The 18,834-nt window shown below is 58.6% G+C and overlaps 1 protein-coding gene across 2 annotated transcripts in view; it reads left to right on the top strand.

Moving 5' to 3' along the window:
* The window catches only part of CXXC5 (CXXC finger protein 5), a 36,456-nt gene extending 19,798 nt beyond the window's left edge, over nucleotides 1–16,658 (top strand). For both annotated transcript variants that reach the window (XM_064671537.1, XM_064671538.1), the window contains exons 2-3: nucleotides 9,837–10,905; nucleotides 15,586–16,658. In XM_064671537.1, coding sequence (XP_064527607.1) covers nucleotides 10,120–10,905; nucleotides 15,586–15,630 — 831 coding nt within the window. In that variant the 5' untranslated portion in view covers nucleotides 9,837–10,119 and the 3' untranslated portion in view covers nucleotides 15,631–16,658. The remainder of the gene's footprint in view (nucleotides 1–9,836; nucleotides 10,906–15,585) is intronic.
* The last annotated feature ends 2,176 nt before the right edge of the window (nucleotides 16,659–18,834 follow it).

The raw sequence follows: 18,834 nt of genomic DNA, 5'->3' as shown, positions 1-18,834 counted from the left end.
GGGGCGGTGACGACCTGCATGGCCGAAGGGGGGGGGGGGAATTGCAGGCAGGATGCTGGCAGCAGCTGCGGGCAGGGTGGGGTCCCTTGGACACTCCTGTGGCAGGGCTGGCTGGGCTTCACTACGCTGGTTTGCACCTTTCATCCCCCCCAGCCCTGCCTCTACCACCTGCCTCTTTTCTTCCCAAACCCACAGATTTTCCTGGTAGCATCCTAGGCGAGAGCTGCTGGTCCCCACCAGCCATCCTGATCCTGAGCTGGCACCTTCCTCCTGGCCTCCCCGGCCCTAATCTGACCAGTGAACTGGGCAGGGAATCAGGATCCCGGTGGAAATGCCCGACGCCGGGCTCAGCCTCGCCGGTGGAATCGAGGGCTTTGTTGCTGGCTCTTTCGCAGGCAGGATTTCTTTTTTTGGGGGCTGGATATATTTCTGGCAAGTAAAATGACGGATGCTCTGTTTCGTTTCCAGTGGCAGCGTTTCAGATTCCTTGCTCCAGGGCAGGAGCCGAGCGAACTCTGATTCCAGAGCAGCTCTGGTACCTTGGCAGCTTAAAGGCCACGGGGTTTGCTTGAATGACAAGCGGTGCCGAGCACGGGGAAAGCTCGGGAGAGGCACTTCTGTGCTCGTGCTCTCCATCTCTTGCAGGAGTGAGAACCCACAGAGGCAGGGGAGGCAGCTTTATGTTATCTTCCTGCTCCGCAGGCAAACTGGGGGGTGGTGGAAAAACAACATGGAGAAGGATGGCGAGCCCTGCCTTGTGGGGGTGCTCCCTGTGTCGCTGCCAGGGAGGTGGGGAGAGGCACAAAGTCTTGAGGCAAGGCTTGTGTCTTCTCCCCAGGAGCATCCTCTTGGATGCTCTTACCCCAGCTCTGCCTGTGCTTCCCCTCTACCCGGTTCGGAAGGATAGAATCATGGAATCATGGAATAGTTTGGGTTGGAAGGGACCTTAAAGCTCACCTTGTTCCACCCCTCTGCCACGGGCAGGGACACCTTTCAGCAGACCAGGTTGCTCCAAGCCCCGTCCAGCCTGGCCTTGGACACTTCCAGGGATGGGGCAGCCACAGCTTCTCTGGGCAACCTGTGCCAGGGCCTCAGCAGTGCCTCCAGAGCGATCCAGGTGCAGATCCCAGTGGCTGACTGAGCTGCATCCCACAGTGTTGATGAGCCCAAACCACTGGGGAGGATGGGACCTGCTGGCAGGGCTGGCCTGCTACTGGGATTCTGCAGTGCTGGCAATGAAGCGAGAGGGATGGGGGTCCACAGCCTGGGTGGGTGAGGACAGGATGGGGATCTGCCTTCCTGAGGCTCCCCAGCTTTTTTTGGCCTGTCTGGATGGACCTGAGACACCTGTGGGTTTGCAGGCAGGGCTTGACATGGTGCTGGTCACGGACAGGATCTGCCTGTCCCTCACAGAGCTCCCCTGTGCTTGCTTTTGGTGCTGGAAAGAACCCTAATCACCGCCTGCCCCCCAAAGCCCACCCCCCAAAACCTCTCAAGCCTCTCTGGCCCACTTGGGCTCACTGGAAGTGATTCCCCTGGGCACCAGGGGGAATGGGATTCCTGGGCTAGCCAGCCCCATCGCTGTGGTGAGTTTTGGCTGTGCTCAGCAAGGCTGTGGGGCTGGGAAGAGACCCACCCAGGCTCCCTGAGGGCTGCGGGGTGCCTGACTGCCCTCTCCCAGAGCTGAGCTGGTTCTTCCCCCTGCCAGGCCCTGGCCAAGCAGCCTTCCTCCTCCCCTTTCTCTTCTTCCTCCCGCTTCCCTCCTGCCAGCGAGGCCAAGCAAAACGTGGAGCTGACCAAAAATAACAACCGCCGGCAGATCCAGACAATGGATAAACCCCCGGTGAGGGCGAGGGCGACCCGAATCCTCCCAGAGGAAGACGGGATTATTCGCCGTCCTCTCAGACATCTGTCAATAGCTGCCGTCTGCGGACCCCGGCGGCTTTCCGACGGGGCCGTCGCCTTCCCGGTGGGAAAAGTGGTTCTTCCAAAGCGGTTGCCTTCCAGAGTGGGGATCATGGTGGCTTGGGATCTCACTCCGAAGCACCACGAGGTCCTCACCACCCATTAATGGCCAAGCTCAAATGCACCGAGCTGGCCCCGGCGCTCTCAGGTGGTGACCCTGACACAGGCACTGCCATGGGTGCACTGGCCCTTCCCACTGCAGGCTTTCCTGGGATCTGAAGCAGCCCCTCGGTGTGTGCTCTGCCACCATGGAGCTGCCTGGTGGCATGTGGAGGGATGAGGTTTTGAGAGAGCTGGGAGCGCAAGGGGACAGCTCCAGGCTGGAGCTGTTCTTGGAGGTGGCACTGATGGATTTGGGCACTACCAGAGGTGACACTTGGAGGTGGCATGAATAGATTTGAGCACCGCTGGAGGTGGCACTTGGGGATGGCACTAATGTATTTGGGCACGATTGGAGGTGGCACAAATAGATTTGGGCACCAGTGGAGCTGGCACTTGGAGGTGGCAGGAATAGATTGGAGCACCATCAGAGGTGGCACTTGGAGGTGGCACTAATGGCTTTGGGGCTTTTCACCATCCAGTATTGCCACGTGACTGTGCCTACAACTCTTTTCCTTATTTTTAATTAACTCCTCATTGCTCTGCACCTGCCAGTGGGTCTCTCCATGACCTGGTTGTCGGTCAGACCCCCGGTAATTGATGCTGTAATCGCCCCATCTGTTAAAGGAGCAATTCACACGTCTTAGCTTGGCCTGGGCAGGCTGCGTGTGGGTCTCCCCAGGGCAAAGGCATCCCTGGGCCCACCCCAGCTCCCTGGGGGTCCTGCTGGGATGCCCGTTGTTCCTGGCATCTGCCACCGGGCAGAGCCTGCCCCATCCACCTGTCCCCAAAGCCCTGGGGTCATCCCGCCTGGTCCCCTGAACCTCACAGCCCTGAATCACCGCGGTGGTGGGGAGAACACCGGGAACTCTTTGGATCAAAGAGCTGGAGTCCCTCCAGGAGGGTCTGGGGGGGGGCTTTGCAGAGGACAGGGGGGGTTCTGCTGGGCTGGGACTGATGGCGCATCCCCGGGGCGATGCCAAGCCGGGGGGAGTGGGCGAGCGGCAGAGCCGTGCCACGGCGCGTGAATGTCAGATGCTGCTTGGCTGCGAGCTGGGCTCGTGCGAGAGCAGATCTGTTCAATCCCATTTGGAGAGGGGGGGAGAGGCGGGGAGGTGGTGGTGGGGGGGGGCCCTTCCCCAGGCTCAATCTGGTAGGTTTTAGTTACAGTCGTTTTAGGATTTGGGCAGCGAATTGGTGCAGCTTTGGCACAGGGGGGGATGGATGAGCACCGAGGCTGCCAAGGCTCCCTCATCCCCCGGAATTGGGGAAGGGGGGGGTCGTGCAGGTGGGCGCAGCCCCCGGGCTGAGCCGTCACCCGGCTCTCTGGGCAGCAGCTGGGCGAGCGGAGGAGGGGAGGAGGTGCCTGGCGTTGTCCGCAGGGCACCCGCAGCCCTGCAATGCTCGGGTGGACGCTTCAAATCGCGTTATCTCCATAACCGCCCGGCTCTGGCCGCTCCGAGTGGCAGCGGAGATAAGTGGATTTCCAGGGAGCGCCTGGTCGTCTGACATTTAAGACTCCTTAATCCGTAACCACCACCCTGCGGAGGCAGGATGCAGCCACGTTTCCCGGCCGGGGCAGCCCCAGGCACAGGTTGGTCCCCACAGTGGTGGCTCCAGCTGTGCCAGGGTGACAGGGTGAGGTTCAAGGATGTGCGTGGAGGCAGTGGTGTCCCTGGGGACATCCTCGTCCTCCCCTCAGTGGTGACCTCCTTGGAAGTCCAGGGCGCACTGGGGATAGGCTCTGGGGTGTTTGCCGTGCTGGTGGATTGAGAAGGTCACTGCAGCCATGGGGTTACATGGGAAAAGCCAGTTTGCGGGGAAGAACGTGCCCTTGCTGGATCCCTGGCGTAGGGAGCCTACCTGGGGAGGTGGCATCACCTCCTGCCTGCTCAGCAGGATGCAGCATGGCCTCACCACGCTGCCCTAAGGATGCACCTGGCAGGACACATCCTGGCCCTCGCTGTGTGTGCGTCCGGAGCTGCTCCTGCGGGGCATCACCGGGGCTGAGCGGCTGCCTGCGAGGAGGAGACGGGTGAAAGCCACTCTGTGCACCATGATGACTCACCATCTGCTTCCAGGGCGAACTCCAGATGCTGGATTTAATCTTCCATAGCCTTTTTAATTCAGGAGTTGGCTTCTTAACGTCCCTCAGTGCCACCTCGGCAGCAGAGACGAGCAGAGCGGCTGCCACAACTGGCCCTCCGAAGGATGTTCTGGAGCACGGGAGATGAACTATCTCCGTGTGAGTTGCCCATCTGGCGACCTGTCATACCTCGACCCGTCATACCTCCGGCTCCTTAAGCTGTCCAGGGTGAGCCTGAGCATTCACAGCACTGCCCAAACCTCCCCCAGGCCTGGGAGTCCTCTCTTGATGTCTGGAGAAAAGGTGGTGGGTGATGGTAACTTCCATGGCACATCCAGCAGTGGATTATCCAGCTGGACCAGTTTTCAGAAGGATGAACTCAAAGAGCAGAGCTCGGGGGGCTATTGAGTTGACAGAGGTGATGGCTTGCAAACAACATCCTTGTCTTTGCCTCCGGGTGTTCCTGGTTATCAGGCACCGTGTTCTCCCTGGATGGGTGTCCCGCAGGGATATTCAGCCCTGGGAGATCACAGATTGATTTCTCACTTGGTTCTCCTGCTGCTGGTGCCCATGTGGTCGGTGAGCCTGCAACCAGGGCCTGTTTCAGTTGACCTGTGTCACCTGGTGGAGGGAGCAGCAGGTTTGACTGTGCTGTGGAAATGGGGCACCTGGGAGCTGGGTCGGGTGTTGTGGTGCTGGGGTCGGAGCTGCTTTGAACCTTGTTCTGGTGGTGCTTGTTTTCCTGAGCCTTTGACCTGGGTTGCAGCTGGACCATCTGACTCGTGATGCTGCTACAGGGCCGTGGTCCTGCTCTACTCGCTGGGTGTCTCATCCCAGGTTGTGTTTCAGACACCATGATGCCTCCAGGGTGTCTTGTCTCCCCATGCATTGCTCCCACCATGGTCCCGTGCTCCTGGCCATCCCAAGGTCCTGTCAGGTGTTGGCCAGGGTGGCTGAGGAGCACAGGAACCACCTCCAGCGCTGCAAGGGGAAGGAACCTCCCACTGCAGCCTCCCTAGACCTTCCCTTGGGATGCTTTGGAGAGGGACACATGCTGGTGGTGGGCACCCTACTTCAGTCTGTCCATGGCATGGCTGAGTCTGTCCATCTGTCTGTCCATCCCTCCATCACCAGGGAGCGATGGTGGTGGTGGAGAGAGGTGGGGGCCATGCTGGGCTGGCGGCTGCATGGCGAGGGGGAGGAAGTGGGGACAAAAACCCGGCGGAGGGGACAATTACAGCCTTTCTCCAGGCTGAAAAGACGCCGGGGTCCCTTCCGTCCTCGTCCTCCGTCTGCTGAGGGCAGACAAAGCCACCGCCCCCGGTGCCCATCCAGCGCCCAGGGATTAGAAAAAAGGCGAATTTTGATTTTCTCCCTTTGTTTCTGGAGCCCGGGAGCAGCTCGGCTTCAGCTTTTGCTGCTTTCTTCTCCCTTTACGCCGTGTCTGTGCACGGCTGACCAACCGGCGTTTTTTCCGGGAGGAGCGTGATTTATTCAAAATTAAAGGAAAGCAGAAGTTCTCTCTTGAAGATGAGACTTTTTAGGTCGGCGGGAGCTGATGGCTTTCCAGCCATGCAGCGAAAACACTGGGGAGCCGGCTGGAATTTGCAGCTTGTCATTTTTTTAGGAGAAGCGAAGCTTCTCTCCTGCTCCCCACTGACAGTGAATGGTGCCTACAACTGGGGGGACTCTCAGTCCATTGGCTGGCAGGGGTTTCTCCGGGTGCTGGACCACCAGAGATGATCCTTTTGCAACCTTTATTTGTTTTGGAGTTGTTAGGACTATTGCAGCACAGTCCCCTGTGTGCAGTGTGCAGGGGAGCCCCAGGGCAGAGGAAGGGGGATGCAGGCTGGTGTGGTGCTGAGCGCTGGGGGAAGATCCAGGGAGAGGAGAATCCCATTTTATCCCCCCAGGACCATGGGAGAGCATGGCTGCCCTGCCCCATCTGAGCATCCCAGGCTGGTGAAAGGCAGGTCTTTGGGGTGACCCTTGGAGTCATGGAATGGTTTGGGTTTGAAGGGGCCTTAAAGACCATCTTGTTCCAACCCCCTGCCATGGGCAGGGACACCTTCCACTAGACCAGGTTGTTTCAAGCCCCATCCAGCCTGGCCTTTGACACTTCCAGGCATGGGGCAGCCACAGCTTTCTCCGGGCAACCCGTGCCATGGGTGCTGTCCCTCACCCCGGGACACCTGGCTTTCAGACCCTGTGGGCTCAGCCTGGATCTGGCAGGGCGGTTCATTGCAGGGGAGGAGCAGTGTCCTGCGAAGGGCTGGGAACCCCCTGGGTGTGGGTTGGGGCCTCCTGACCTTGGTGGTGTCCCCTTGAACCCTGGCGTCCCTCCAGGCTGCTAAGCTGCCCCGTGCAAAGACCCGGGCGAGGGAGCCCATCACGTGCCCCTTTAATGCCGCGGCCGGGACTAAGCACCTTCTGACAGGGACCCAGATGACGCTGCCCGGCGCCTTCCCCTGGGATGGGGGCCGGAAAAGGGGCAGGAACGGGAAGGGGGGGGGCCTCGCTCTCTTTACTCGGGTCAATCATAAAGAAGGGATTAAGATCATTAATTCCTCCCCCCGCTGCAATTAACGACGGGGCCGGGCAGCGGCTGGCGAGGAGCAGAGATGTCTGCTGTGCTGGGTGGTCCCGCGGTGTCAGAGTCGGGGGGGACCCCCCTTTTGTGCAAACTAGGTGGGCACCCCCCGGCACGCGGGTCCTGGGGTCTCTGGAGGGGACAGTGCGGGGACAGCCCCATCCCAGCTGGCACAGCCGCGGTGTCCGGCGCCTGCCGCCGCGGTGGCCCCGGGGGCCGGAGGGCAACGCCGGGTGGTTGCAGATGGTGGGAGCTGGCGCAGGCAAAGCGGCGGCCGGGACAATGGCGGGATTGTGCAGTGGTGCCGCTGGCACAGCTCGGCACGGCTCGGTGCAGCACCCCGTGCCAACAGCGGGCACTGCCTCGCGCCTCTGGGGCTGAGCGAGGCCACGGCGCTGTGTGCCCGCTGTCTCTGGGGGTGCTGGGGGGCTGCACCAGGTGGGCTGGGGTCCCTTTGTCCCACGGTGCCACCCACTGCAGCCGTGGGTGCTCAGGGGAGCCCTGCGCCAGGCTCTGCATCCATCGCCCCGGCTGGGGGGGCTGTGAGTGAGGGGCTCAGAGCTGCTGGCACCCGATCCGTGTGGTGTGGTGGGAAGGCTGGCAGGTCTGGCTGGCTGCAGAGGAAGATGGGAGCTGGTGGAGTCGGTGACCATGCCGTGGCTTCAGCTGGTGTCCTCCCCACCTTTGGCACCTGGACCCCACCCCGGGGGGCTCTGGGGACGCCTCGGTGTGGCATCGAGCCCTACGTCGGCACAACTCGGCTCTTTGCCAGGGTGATGCAAAGCGTGCTCCTGGTTGTGGCTGGAGACCCCCCGCAGCCCCCCGGCAGCCACAGGGCGAGCAGGCAGGGTGGCAGATCCGGGGCCGATCCTGCCGGGCACTTGGCTCCCAGCTGGGCGCGGAGCCGGGCGGAAGAGGCGCAGGGCCGCAGGAAAGGCGGCCGCGGGCAGGCGTGAGATAACACCCCCGGGCGCTTTATCTCACATCCTCCCGTCCGGTGCTTTTCCTGCTGCGCTCCCCGCTCCGGCCCCAGCGCCCCTTGCTTTCGGCACTGAGGTGTGACCCGTCCTAAGGTCTCCAGGGGCGGGTCCCCCACCTCCCTGGCACAGGGGATGGGTGATTCAGCTGCACGGCAGGAGCCCGCCCACGCTCCAAGCCCCCTTCACCCATTTGGGGCGCACCCCATCTCGCTGCCACCCAGCATCCCCCTGCCTGGCGTGGGGCTGGGGAAGGGCAGCCCGTCCTGCCGCCGCAGCCCTCCCTCCCCACGTGGCCTGGCGAGCTCCCGGCTGGAGCCCAAGCCCTGCATCGATCCGCGCTGCATCTTAAATCCCGCAGCAGCTGAAGCAAGCGGTTTTCAGCGCCAGGGCGGGGGGGTTTCTCCGTGGGCGAGCCGGCTCTGGCACCGGAGTGAGACACCAGGGCTGCTTCCGCAGCCGGTACCGCGGTGGTTGGCGCAGGGACCTTGCCCCCATCGGCGTTTTAACGAGCTGGGTCCGTGGGAAAAGGTCCTGGGCTGTCAAGGAGTTCCTGGGGTTATACTGGAGATGGGGACCCGAAGGGTGACGGATGGGCAGGAGTGGGGTGTGGGGGGCACAAGGATCCTCCCCGCTCTCCTGCATCACCCCCGCGCAGGAGCGAGGGTCACAGCAGAGCCCTCCACACATGGCCACATCCCTGCCTGGACTCCAGAGAGGAGGCTGCCGGGATAGCCAGGATGGAGGGACGGGGTAGCGGAGGGGCCTCCTCCCAGTGCCGCCCTCCCCCAGCTGCCGCCGGGGTGGGGACGCGGGTTCCTGCTCCACTAAGCCCTGCAGCTTTTCTCCTCTAAAGCCTGATTACTTGGCGGTGCCTGTGCGTGCGTGTGTGCTCGGGAGGGAGGAGGAGGAGGAATTTCACAACAACAAGTGTTTGCAGCCACACTGGGCCCAGCTGCCCGGGAGTTGCCCCGGGGACAGTGGCATAGCCTCCGTTCCGGGAAGGCTTTGCCTGTCACCGCAGAGCCCGGGGCGCCTCAGGAGTGGCCGGGCATGTGGGCTGGGCACACCGGGGCATGGCAGGAGGTCAGCACTGGGGCTTGGAGGTGGATGCTGTGGCTTTTCATGGGGCTTGGAGGTGGATGCTGTGGCTCCCTATGGGGTTGAATGTGGATGCTGCAGTTCCCTGTTTGGTTTGGAGCTGCAGCGTCTTGGTGGGGTTTGGAGGTGGACACTGTGAGTGCCCATGGGGTTTGGAGGTGGATATTGCAGCTCTTGGGGGAGTTGGGAGGTGGACACCATTGCTGCCCATGGGGTTTGGAGGTGGACACTGGAGCTCTTGGTGGGGTTTGGAGCTGGACACCATGGCTGCCCATGGAATGTGGAGATGGACACCATGGCTGCCCATGGAATGTGGAGATGGACACCATGGCTGCCCAATGGAATTTGGAGGTGGACACTGCAGCTCTTGGTGGTGGGGTTTGGAGGAGGGTGCTGTGGATCCCTGTGGGGCTTGGAGGTGGACTCTGTCGCTTTCCATGTGGCTTCCTTCCCCAGCCCAGTGCTGGCCCAGGGACATGATCCAGGAGGAGAAGGAGGACGAGGAGCAGGAGGAGGGTGAGGGGTGCAGCCCAGCCTGAGCTGGGTGAGGCCATGGGAGCCAGGATGCTGCCTCCGTGGCACCCGGCTGTGGGGACACTGGCGGCTGCAGGGTGGGAACCAGGCACCCCTTTCATGAGCTCCAGCTCCCAGCTGAGGAGCATCCCGCCGGCGCCTGTGGTCCCATCCGTTGTGGGGCCGCATGCCGCTGGAGCGGAGCAGGAGATGAGCCCCGTGACTTCCCTGGGGCTGCCGTCCCTGGGGGAGGAGAGCCAGGCACAGAGAATCTTTAAGCATCGCGGTGCCATTGCTACCAGGCCAGGACTTCCCCTGTGACCCCCCACTTCTGTCTGGATGGCGACCCTTTTAGAGAGCAGCGGAACGGATCTCCACCGAGGTCCGTTCCCTGGAGTTCCTTTGTTCGCGGCGCTGAGACTTTCATGGCAGGGGGAGGAAGAGCCGCTTTGAAAAGCCCGTTGGCTCTTGCCAGCGCTAACTCTCTTTTCTTTTCTCCTTCCAGAGCCGCGTGGTGTGTCCCAGAGCCGCAGAGTATGTCTGTGCACTGAGAGTGCCCTGAGTCCTCCGCAGCCGGCGCGGGAGGAGACGCCCCGTTGATGCGCGTTCCCGTCTGAGCGTCCCCGGTGCCCGGCGGGCTGGTGCTACCAGAAGGGCTTTGGGGGTCTTTTGCTGTGGCATTGGGGGTGGGGTTTGTGGGGGTTTTTTCGGGTTTTTTCGTCCTTTTTTTTTTTTTTTTTTTTTTTTTTAAATTTTGGGGTTGGTTTTGCTGTTGTGCTCCGAGCACCATGTCAAATTCGGGCTCCCACCAAGACACTGGGAACAAGCCAGAGACGGAAAAAAATAACCAGGATGACTCTCAACCCCCCGTCAACTCCGAGAGGAGGAACAAAAGTGGAATAATAAGTGAACCTTTGAACAAAAGTCTTAAGAAGTCCCGTCCGCTCTCCCACTATTCCACCTTTGGTAGCAGCAGCTCGGTAAGCGAACATTCAGAGAAAGGCAACCCCTTAGCTAATGGCAACGATGCGATTGTGGATAAAAGTCATTCTACCTCAAAGCACAAAAACATCTCTAGTATGCTGAGCAAATTAGACCGGATGTCGGAGCTCTCCTCAGAAGGACAGACCGCCCTCCAACAGTTTGCTCAGTCGACAGAAATGCTCAAAAGAGTGGTACAGGAGCATCTTCCTCTAGCAGGCGAGCACGGGACTGGTATCTCTGACATGGAGGCAGTCTCAGCTGCAGAGACAATGAACGGCCCCTCTGATTTTCCTTACCTGGGGGCTTTTCCCATCAACCCAGGCCTTTTCATTATGACCCCTGCCGGCGTGTTTCTGGCAGAGAGCGCGCTCCATATGGCTGGCTTGGCAGAGTATCCCATGCAGAATGAGTTGGCATCTGCCATCAATTCGGGGAAAAAGAAACGGAAAAGATGCGGCATGTGCCCGCCCTGCCGAAGACGGATAAACTGCGAGCAGTGCAGCAGTTGTAGGAATCGCAAAACTGGCCACCAGATTTGCAAATTCCGAAAATGTGAAGAACTCAAAAAGAAGCCTTCTGCAGCACTGGAGGTAACCGGCCCCTCTCAGGCACCCTAACCCCTCCTCGGGCTGCGCTCCTGGGTTCGGATCTTGCCCTAGATAATAAAACACCTGGTACTTCTTACTTTTTTTTATTTTTCCCTTTTCCATTAACAGCTCTCGCAGTGAGACGTGTGCTCTGCCCAGTGCCCCCAGACCCTGTCCCCCCTTGCATACTGGGATTGATTGGTGTGGGGAGGAGGGCTGGGGTCTCTTCCTGGGGCACCTGGGCACGCTGAGCTCCACTCTCCCCTTTGCAGGAATGGGGGCTCTGCTGGGGTTTTGGTGGTGGTATCCCTTGTCCTGAGCAGATGGCAGCTCCCTGAGCTGGGGAGCAGCATCTAACCCCAGGGGGTGGGGAGGCAGGGGGTGACTTTTTGGGGCAAAGCTCAGAGTAACTGGTGATGGTGAAACCTGTGGCTGGGGTGCAGGCAGAGCCCAGCCCCTCAGCTCACCCTGCTCTGAGCAGGAGCACAGTGGTCCCTGGTTTTGGGGGTAAACTGCTACAGTGTGCACTGGGCAGCGTCCCCTGTGGTGTGGCTGTGTCAGGTGTCCCATCCATGGGCCAGCATCCATTTGGAGTGGTCAGGATGAGGCCATAAGGCACCAGCTGGATTTACCAGTGGTAGCAGTGCTGCAGTCCCCTCTGGCAGTGCACCTGCTTTGGCACCCAGCGGAGCTGGGAGCACCCCTGCTCCTGCTGGGGATGCCCAGGTGCCCTGGGGTGAGGTGCTGGGATGGTGCTTGGATTGTCACCACCCACCATGGCCCAGTGTGGATGTTGCCCTTGGATTTGGAGGAGCTGTTGAGTTGGGGTGTCACCTTGCCAAATCCACCGGGGACGTGTGACATTCATGTGGGGACCGCAGGGAAAGCCCAGTTATTGTGTGAGTCTGAAATTCAGCTTGGGGCCATGGGCAGCTGCTGGTGATGTGGTGTGGTGTGGGTGAGGGCTGGGTGCCCATGCAGGGATGTCCCATGGTGCTGCACACCCATGGGTGCTCTGGGCCTGTCTGCAGGGTCCCCAACGTGTTGTGCTTAAGCCAGGTTTGTTTTTTCTGTGAGCTGATCCCACCATCAGCTGTGCTTTGTCCTTCTGGTGAGCGCATCCCCAGAGCTGGCAGAGGCTAAAAAGTCACCTGGACATCAGAGCTGGATCGTGCATCCTGGCGTGAGGGCATTGCCCATCCTCTGGTGGTCCCAATGCAACCAAAACCCGCCGCTCCCTTAGCCACGTTCTACGTTTTTCAATTAGCATCAGCTCTGAATGAATACTGAAGGGGAAAAAAAAATCCATTTGGGCGGTGGGGATGAGGAGAGGGGGACTGTGTCTTTCAAAAACCGCTGTATTGCTAAATTATATTCTTGTTCTAATTTGCTGAGTCAGTGATCTGGAAAAAGGGAGAAAGGGAAAAAAAAAAAGTTCATTTCTTCCAAAGAGTCCTAAAGCGGGTCAATAGACTCAGAGCTCGCAGCAGCCGGAGGAGACGCTCCCTTCTCCCAGCGCTGCGCTGGGTCCAGGGGTGATAAATAGCACCAGGAGCCCGTGAAACAGTCACCCCTGTGATTGGCTTCCCCATCTCACGACTGGCTGAGAAACTGGGGCCACTGAAATAGGGCTCTTCATGTGGTGGAGTTGGACCTCACCAGAGATGAGTCCCCATCCCTCCTGGGCGCAACCTTTGATGTGTTGTGCTGGTGGGGGTGGAAGCCTGGGTAGGTGTGGGTCATGCCAGGGCATCACCAACCCTTTTTCAGGACAGATCCTCCCCTCTCTCACAATATCCACTTGCACCATGTGTTGACCTTGATAGAGTTGAGCAAGACTGTGGCTGGGTCAGGGACACTGTGACCCCAGCTTATGTCCCAGGGTCACCTGGGTCAATGGCTGGGTTGTTAAACCTAACCCTATGTCAACCAGCCTTGGTCATATGTTGTGTTGGGCCAGTGCAGGGCAACCACCAGCACCTGCCTTGTGGTGGAGACCAGTCTGGAGAAGGCCAGGATGGACTACTGGTCCTGGTGGGGTGCCATCACACCGTTGTACTTGATACTGGGACAGAAGGGGCCCTTTATATGGAGCTGAAACATTCACAGGCCTTTGTGAAGCATCATCCCCCTCTGTCGGGAGTGGTGCCACTGCCTGGGAGAAGGACAGTGACTCTGTCCTGCCAGCCCTGTGCATCCAGAGGAACGCCCTCGGAGAGCCCGGACAGGGGCCGCAGCTGTGATTAAACATTGATCTAAAATCAAGCAGTAAAAAAAAAAATAGAATTAAACCTTTATGGCAGCATAAAAAAATGGGCTAAATCCCTCAGCTGCCGTTAAGCTTTATCTGCACATCTACAGGGCCTGAATAACCAGTTACTGCTGGTGTCCCACTCTGGTGGTGGCTGCCTGGGGCTCTGAGACCAGTGAGGCAGGTTGGGTGCTCGGAGCAGGCAGCAGCACATCCCTGCACTGACCAGGCTCCTCTGGGCTCTTCCAGCCCCAGCAACCCCGGCTAATGCCATGGGGACTGCTGGCCAGGTCACCCTGAGCTTGTCTGCAGAGCTGTAGGTCACACAAAGGCCACGAATAGTTGGGATTTGACTCAACAGAACTGTTCTCCATCCAGAGAAACTCTGATGAAGTGCCTTGAGGCCCCAGAGAGCGCCAGTGAGGGTCATTGCCACCCTCACATCGGCCTCACAGAGAGACCCTCACCACAGAGGGCAAGGGGTGAGGGTTTTAAACTGAAAGAAGGTAGATTTAGGTTTAGATTTAGGTAGAAATGTGCTGAGGGTGGTGAGGCCCTGGCACAGGTTGCCCAGAGAAGCTGTGGCTGCCCCATCCCTGGAAGTGTCCAAGGCCAGGTTGGACAGGGCTTGGAGCAACCTGGGCTAGTGGAAGGTGTCCCTGCCCATGGCAGGGGGTGGAATGAGGTGATCTTCAAGGTCTCTTCTAACCTAAACTATTCTGTGAGTCTGTGATTGTGATGATGAGGGGGATCAATCCTGGGCATCCACATTAGAGCTGGTTGTCCAGCTTCCTTTAATAATGAAGGAGCAGAGGTGTTTATCAGACATCTCCTTTCAGACCCATAAGGAGCCCCCTCACCCCTTGTTCCTGTCTCCTGGGATGATGGATCTGGGCTGGTGGCCTTTGCTGGATAGTCCACCATGCTGTGCCACAGCCCTGTGCGTTGCCAGGCAGGGGCACTTGGGCCTTCCCCAGATGCCTGATTTTGTGTCACAGAGACTTTTGGGGAAGGCAACTTGTGGCAACTTGCAACTTGTGGCTGCCCCAGCTCAGTTTGCCCAGAGGACCTGACAGGGGCCGGGAGCAGGAGCAGGAGTGATCTGTCATCAGCCTGGTGGCACCACCAGCTCTTGCCCATTCCAGCCCTTCGCCCCCCTCCCCTTGCCCAAGCCCCACGTGTGGGTTGTGGTGCCTATGGAAGTGAGCACGTTGGGGTCCCCCAGGGATGCTGCCCTGGTTACTCATTGAGGCTTGGTGGGTGTCTTGATCCAAGAGGAGGACACAGTGAGATCAGTCTGACTCCTGTGTGGGGTTGGAGACCGGAATGTGGCATGGGTTTGACTCTTGGGATGCTACATGAGGTGTCCTAGGCCTGCACATGGGCTCAATGCCAGGAGCTGGGGCTGTGTCCCTCCCACCCCATGGCAGCCCAGTGTGCTGTCCCGAGCCCATCACCACGGCCTGTGGCCTCTTCCCATTGGTGTCCCTTGCTTGTTTGGAGATGCAGGAGCTGAATGCAGGGCCCTCTGAGGGGACTGTGTGTCTGTCTAGCACGGCTTGGCCTCGCTTGGAGGCTGTTGGCACTGAGAGATGTTGTGATCCTTGCATACTCCACCCATGTTCCCATGAACATTGAGCAGGTTTTCCACCCCATCCAGCTGGGAAACATCCCTGGTTCTCCTTCCAGAGGACCACAGTGCTGCTGGGGCATTGTCTGGAGGTGGCTTCAAAGAGGTCTCATCTGTTGATGGACACGTTGTTGGGTGTGAAGTTGAGCCTGGTAGGACTCATCCCTCTTCCCTGCGAGGTGCTGAGAGTTCCCTGCTGGTGCCCAGGGCTGCTGTGTTGGAATCAGGGTTGTTCATTGGGGCCGGGGATGATGTTCCCTGTGTCCCGAGCAGCTCCCTGCCTGGTGTCCCCAAGCCTGTCCAGCTCACTCCCTGCCTCAGTTTGCACCTAAATGCACTCCTAAACCCATCTGTTGGCTTGGGTCCCGTCCTGTGGGTGTCTGTCTGTCCATCCGTAGCAGGGACAGTGGGGGCTGGCACCAAGGGGGCTGTTGTGCCAACTCCCCATGGCCTGACCATTGTGCTCACGGGAGGGGAAGTTGGGGGCTGTGCCACTGTCCCAGGGACACGGGAATGTGGGAACATTGGCCGAGCTGCTGTGCCTGTGCCCTGCCAGAGTGGGAGGCTGGCAGTCGGGGGACCCCAAGATTCCCTCCAGCTGGCATCCTGGGTTGGAAATCTTGGGATACACGGCTGCACTGGGAGGTGCTGAGCCCGGGGTGAATCTGTCCCGAGGCAGCTGGCTGGGGTGCTGGGCTGGGGTGAGGGGGGGTGAAGGGTGGGTGCCCAGCCCTGCTGGACCCGACTTAACGCCTTGTCCCTTCTTCTTCTGTCCCCCCTCCCTGTCTCTCTTCCTTTCCAGAAGGTGATGCTTCCTACAGGAGCCGCGTTCAGATGGTTCCAGTAGGAACGGGAATCCCAAAGCTCTGTCATCCAAGTGCAATGTCACTGCTTGCTTGTGTTGTCTCAGGCAAGGGATTTTTGGCTGAAATGAATGGATGCACCTGTGTCTCTTTAGAACCAAAAATATTTTCTCGCAAATCTCATTCCTGTTTTTATAATTTTTTTTTCTTCTTTATTTTTTCTTTTTTTTTTTTTTGCGTTCGTTTTAACATCTTCGAGTCCTAGTCAGACATTTAACTGCTTTTCAAATAAAAAACAAAAAAAAAAATAATTAAAAGAAAAAAACAATGGATCTGTAAAGTACCAAGACTTAATAGACAGAGTATGGACAATCAGTTTCTTTCTGTGTTTTGGTGTTGATGTTGTTTATGTGTGAAAGATGCAGTACTTGTGTAGGGAATGTAAATTTACAGTAACCTTTTAAAATCTAGTTACTAATAAGCACTACTGTAATTTAGCACAGTTGTTTAATTGCACCCTCATTTATACTTTTTATTTGATTCTTTCCCATCATACAATAGAGTGGATAGTTTCTAGAATGCCTCAACTTCATGTTTATAAATGAGAATATGTTTAAAGCGATGTAGTATCCCTTCTCCTCGCCATTCACCTCTGGAAAGTTTAACCCACAAGAGGGTTGGTATAAAAGGTTGAAGAAAACAATTGCTACACAACCGGCGGAATTCAAAAAAAAAAAAAAGGAAAAAAAAAAAGAGTAAAAAAAAGTCAAAAAAAAAAAAGTCATTGTTAGTTTATTAATATAGAACCAGAAATGCTGCGTACAGAAAATCCTCCTAATTGCAACGGTTTACTCCTAGAAGTAATTTTTGTAAACTTACGGAAGTTCAAATCAAAATAAACCAGAATATTGCAGGACCTGTGCTGAAGCAGTTACGCAAAGTGATATTTCTCTTCTGTTCACCCCCCGTCTCTCCAGCTCTCTCTCCATCATTAAATTGAAATGCTGTTTGTAATGTTTTAGCGATCCAGGCTGTTTTTGTGAATAAAATGAATGCATGTTTTGTGTCATGATTTCCAGCTTGGTTATTTCTCTCCCACCCCTCTGTCCAGCCCTCCGAGCCCCCCCAGTAGCCATGCTGGCCGAGGTCCCTGTGCCCCCACCTGCCCACGTGCCACGGTCCTGCCGGAGCGTGGTGGGATGGTGTGATGAGCCGAGCTGGAGTCGCCCCGGCTGCCAAATCCCCACAGTTAATCCCAGCAGTGGCTGGGCTAAGCCAGCCTGGCTCCTCCCGGGGATATTTCCCAGCTTGACCTGCCCAGAGTTTTACCCAGCAGCGCCAATGCCATTTGTTTTGGTGAAATAATGTTAGTGGTGGGTCACAGAGAACCTCGGCGAGGCTCGTTTGGTTGGGACAAGTCTAAAACGAGCTGCCAAAGGTGAGTGGGCTCTGGGTGGCTTTCCAGACTTGGCCTTGTGCTGGCACTGGGTCAGCAGGAACTGTCTGGGACAACCAGACGGGCTCGACCACGGACAATCCATCATGCTCACTGTTGGTGCTTTGGGTGCTGTGCAGTTGGGCTTTGGGTGCCTCTGTCCAACCCCCAGGAGGTTCTCCAGGGTCATCCCAGCCTGGCAGGAGGTAGATCCGGCTGGACCCAGCTCTGCCTTGCCGGGAGGAGGTAGCAAGAGCCTTTGTCCCCAGCTCCAGCCAGCATTTGGACCGGCATCTGTTGGCCAGATGTGCACTCGGCAGAGGGGGGTGACAGCGGTGCATAAGCTCTGTCCCTGCCTGGCAGAGACCTGCCGGGATGGAGCTGAAAGTTCTTGGGGAAAACTGCCCCAAAAGCCCCCTCCAGCAGCATTCCACCCAGATGGTTTGGAGCCCAGACTCAGGCACCCCGGTCACACCAGTGCCTGAGCCCAGGGGTGCCTGTGGGAACGACTGGAGCACGTGGTGACAGCGATGTTGCTGGGCCAGCGTGGGGAGGGACAAAGCTCCAGGCCTGCGGGGACAGACTGAGCCTGTCTGTGCCCCAGCAGTGGCATTCCCAGCTCGGCTCCGACCGGGGTGGCACTGGCAAGGGGCTGCTGTGAGCTGCTTCCCAGTTCGTGCTGCTCGGGCAACAGCCGAAATCACTTAGCAGGAATGTGATTGGGCCTTGGTGGGGGGTGTTATGGGAAAAAGGAGTCTGGCTGTTCCTTTTACGACTGTGGCTGAGGGTTGGGGCTGTGTGAAGGCACAGCCCTGGCACCCGGGAGGAGCCAGCCCCTACCCCATGCTGGGAGAGTGTCCTGGGGAGCAGCACGCAGAGCCCCCCCCAGCCCCAATCCCCTGGAGAGCTGCATGGGGGGTGCTGCTTCATCCTACCCACAGCTGGGGCTGGGGACTGCTGGGAATGTCACCCTAGCCTGGCTGTGTCACCCCCAACAGGGCTGTGCCTGGGGCTGTCATTGGCACTGGGAAGTGGATGCCAGGCACCATGGGTATTAGGAGGGGAGATGAGCACTGGCCGGGGAGGGCAGCCATAGCAGGCATGTGGTGCTGGCAGGGAGGACATGGACATTAGCAGGGGACAAAGAGAGCAGGGGCTTCCCCACGTGGGAAAACAGGTTTGGGAGAAAGGAAGGAGGTGGAGACAGGGTGGGATTCAAACCCTTCCTGGATTGGGAGATGAGGTGCTGGGTGCCCTCCACCCCACTTCCAGCTCACCCCTGTGCTGGGCTGCACCCCCTTGCCTCCCAGGTGTGTGTGTAGGTGGATGGCCCTGTGCTGGATGGCCTGGAGCCCTGCCTAATGAGCTCCTGTCCAGGCAGGACCTCAGGCATCCCCCGAGGGTGAACCCATCCTCTCCTCCATGCTCAACCACTGCCAGGCACAGCCCCTGTGCCCGGCTGTCCCTACCCAGGGCTGCTGTCCCCAGGGTGCCTGCTGGCAGCCAGGTGACACAGGGTGCCTGGGACGATGATAACGAGCTCGGCAGGCACTGAGGGACAACCCTGGGCGCTATCACAAGGGCTGGCCTCGAGTCGCTCTTAATTAACATCCTCATTAAACAGAGTTAGCAGAAGGGCAACCAAACCTGCCTGTGGCCCTCGGGCGTGCTGTCACGGAGGGCACAGCCGTGTCCCAATCCCCGCTTGGCCTTGGTGGCGTGGGAAGGTGCCAGTGAGTGACACCAGGTGAGGCTGGACTCCGGTGTGGGGCTGGTCCAGTGGTGGTTTCCACGTGGAGTGGCCTGGCTTGGC

The sequence above is a fragment of the Pseudopipra pipra genome, chromosome 15, assembly GCF_036250125.1.
Source record: "Pseudopipra pipra isolate bDixPip1 chromosome 15, bDixPip1.hap1, whole genome shotgun sequence".
NCBI classification, from domain to species: Eukaryota; Metazoa; Chordata; class Aves; order Passeriformes; family Pipridae; genus Pseudopipra; species Pseudopipra pipra.
This window is presented reverse-complemented; position numbering and strand designations above follow the sequence as displayed.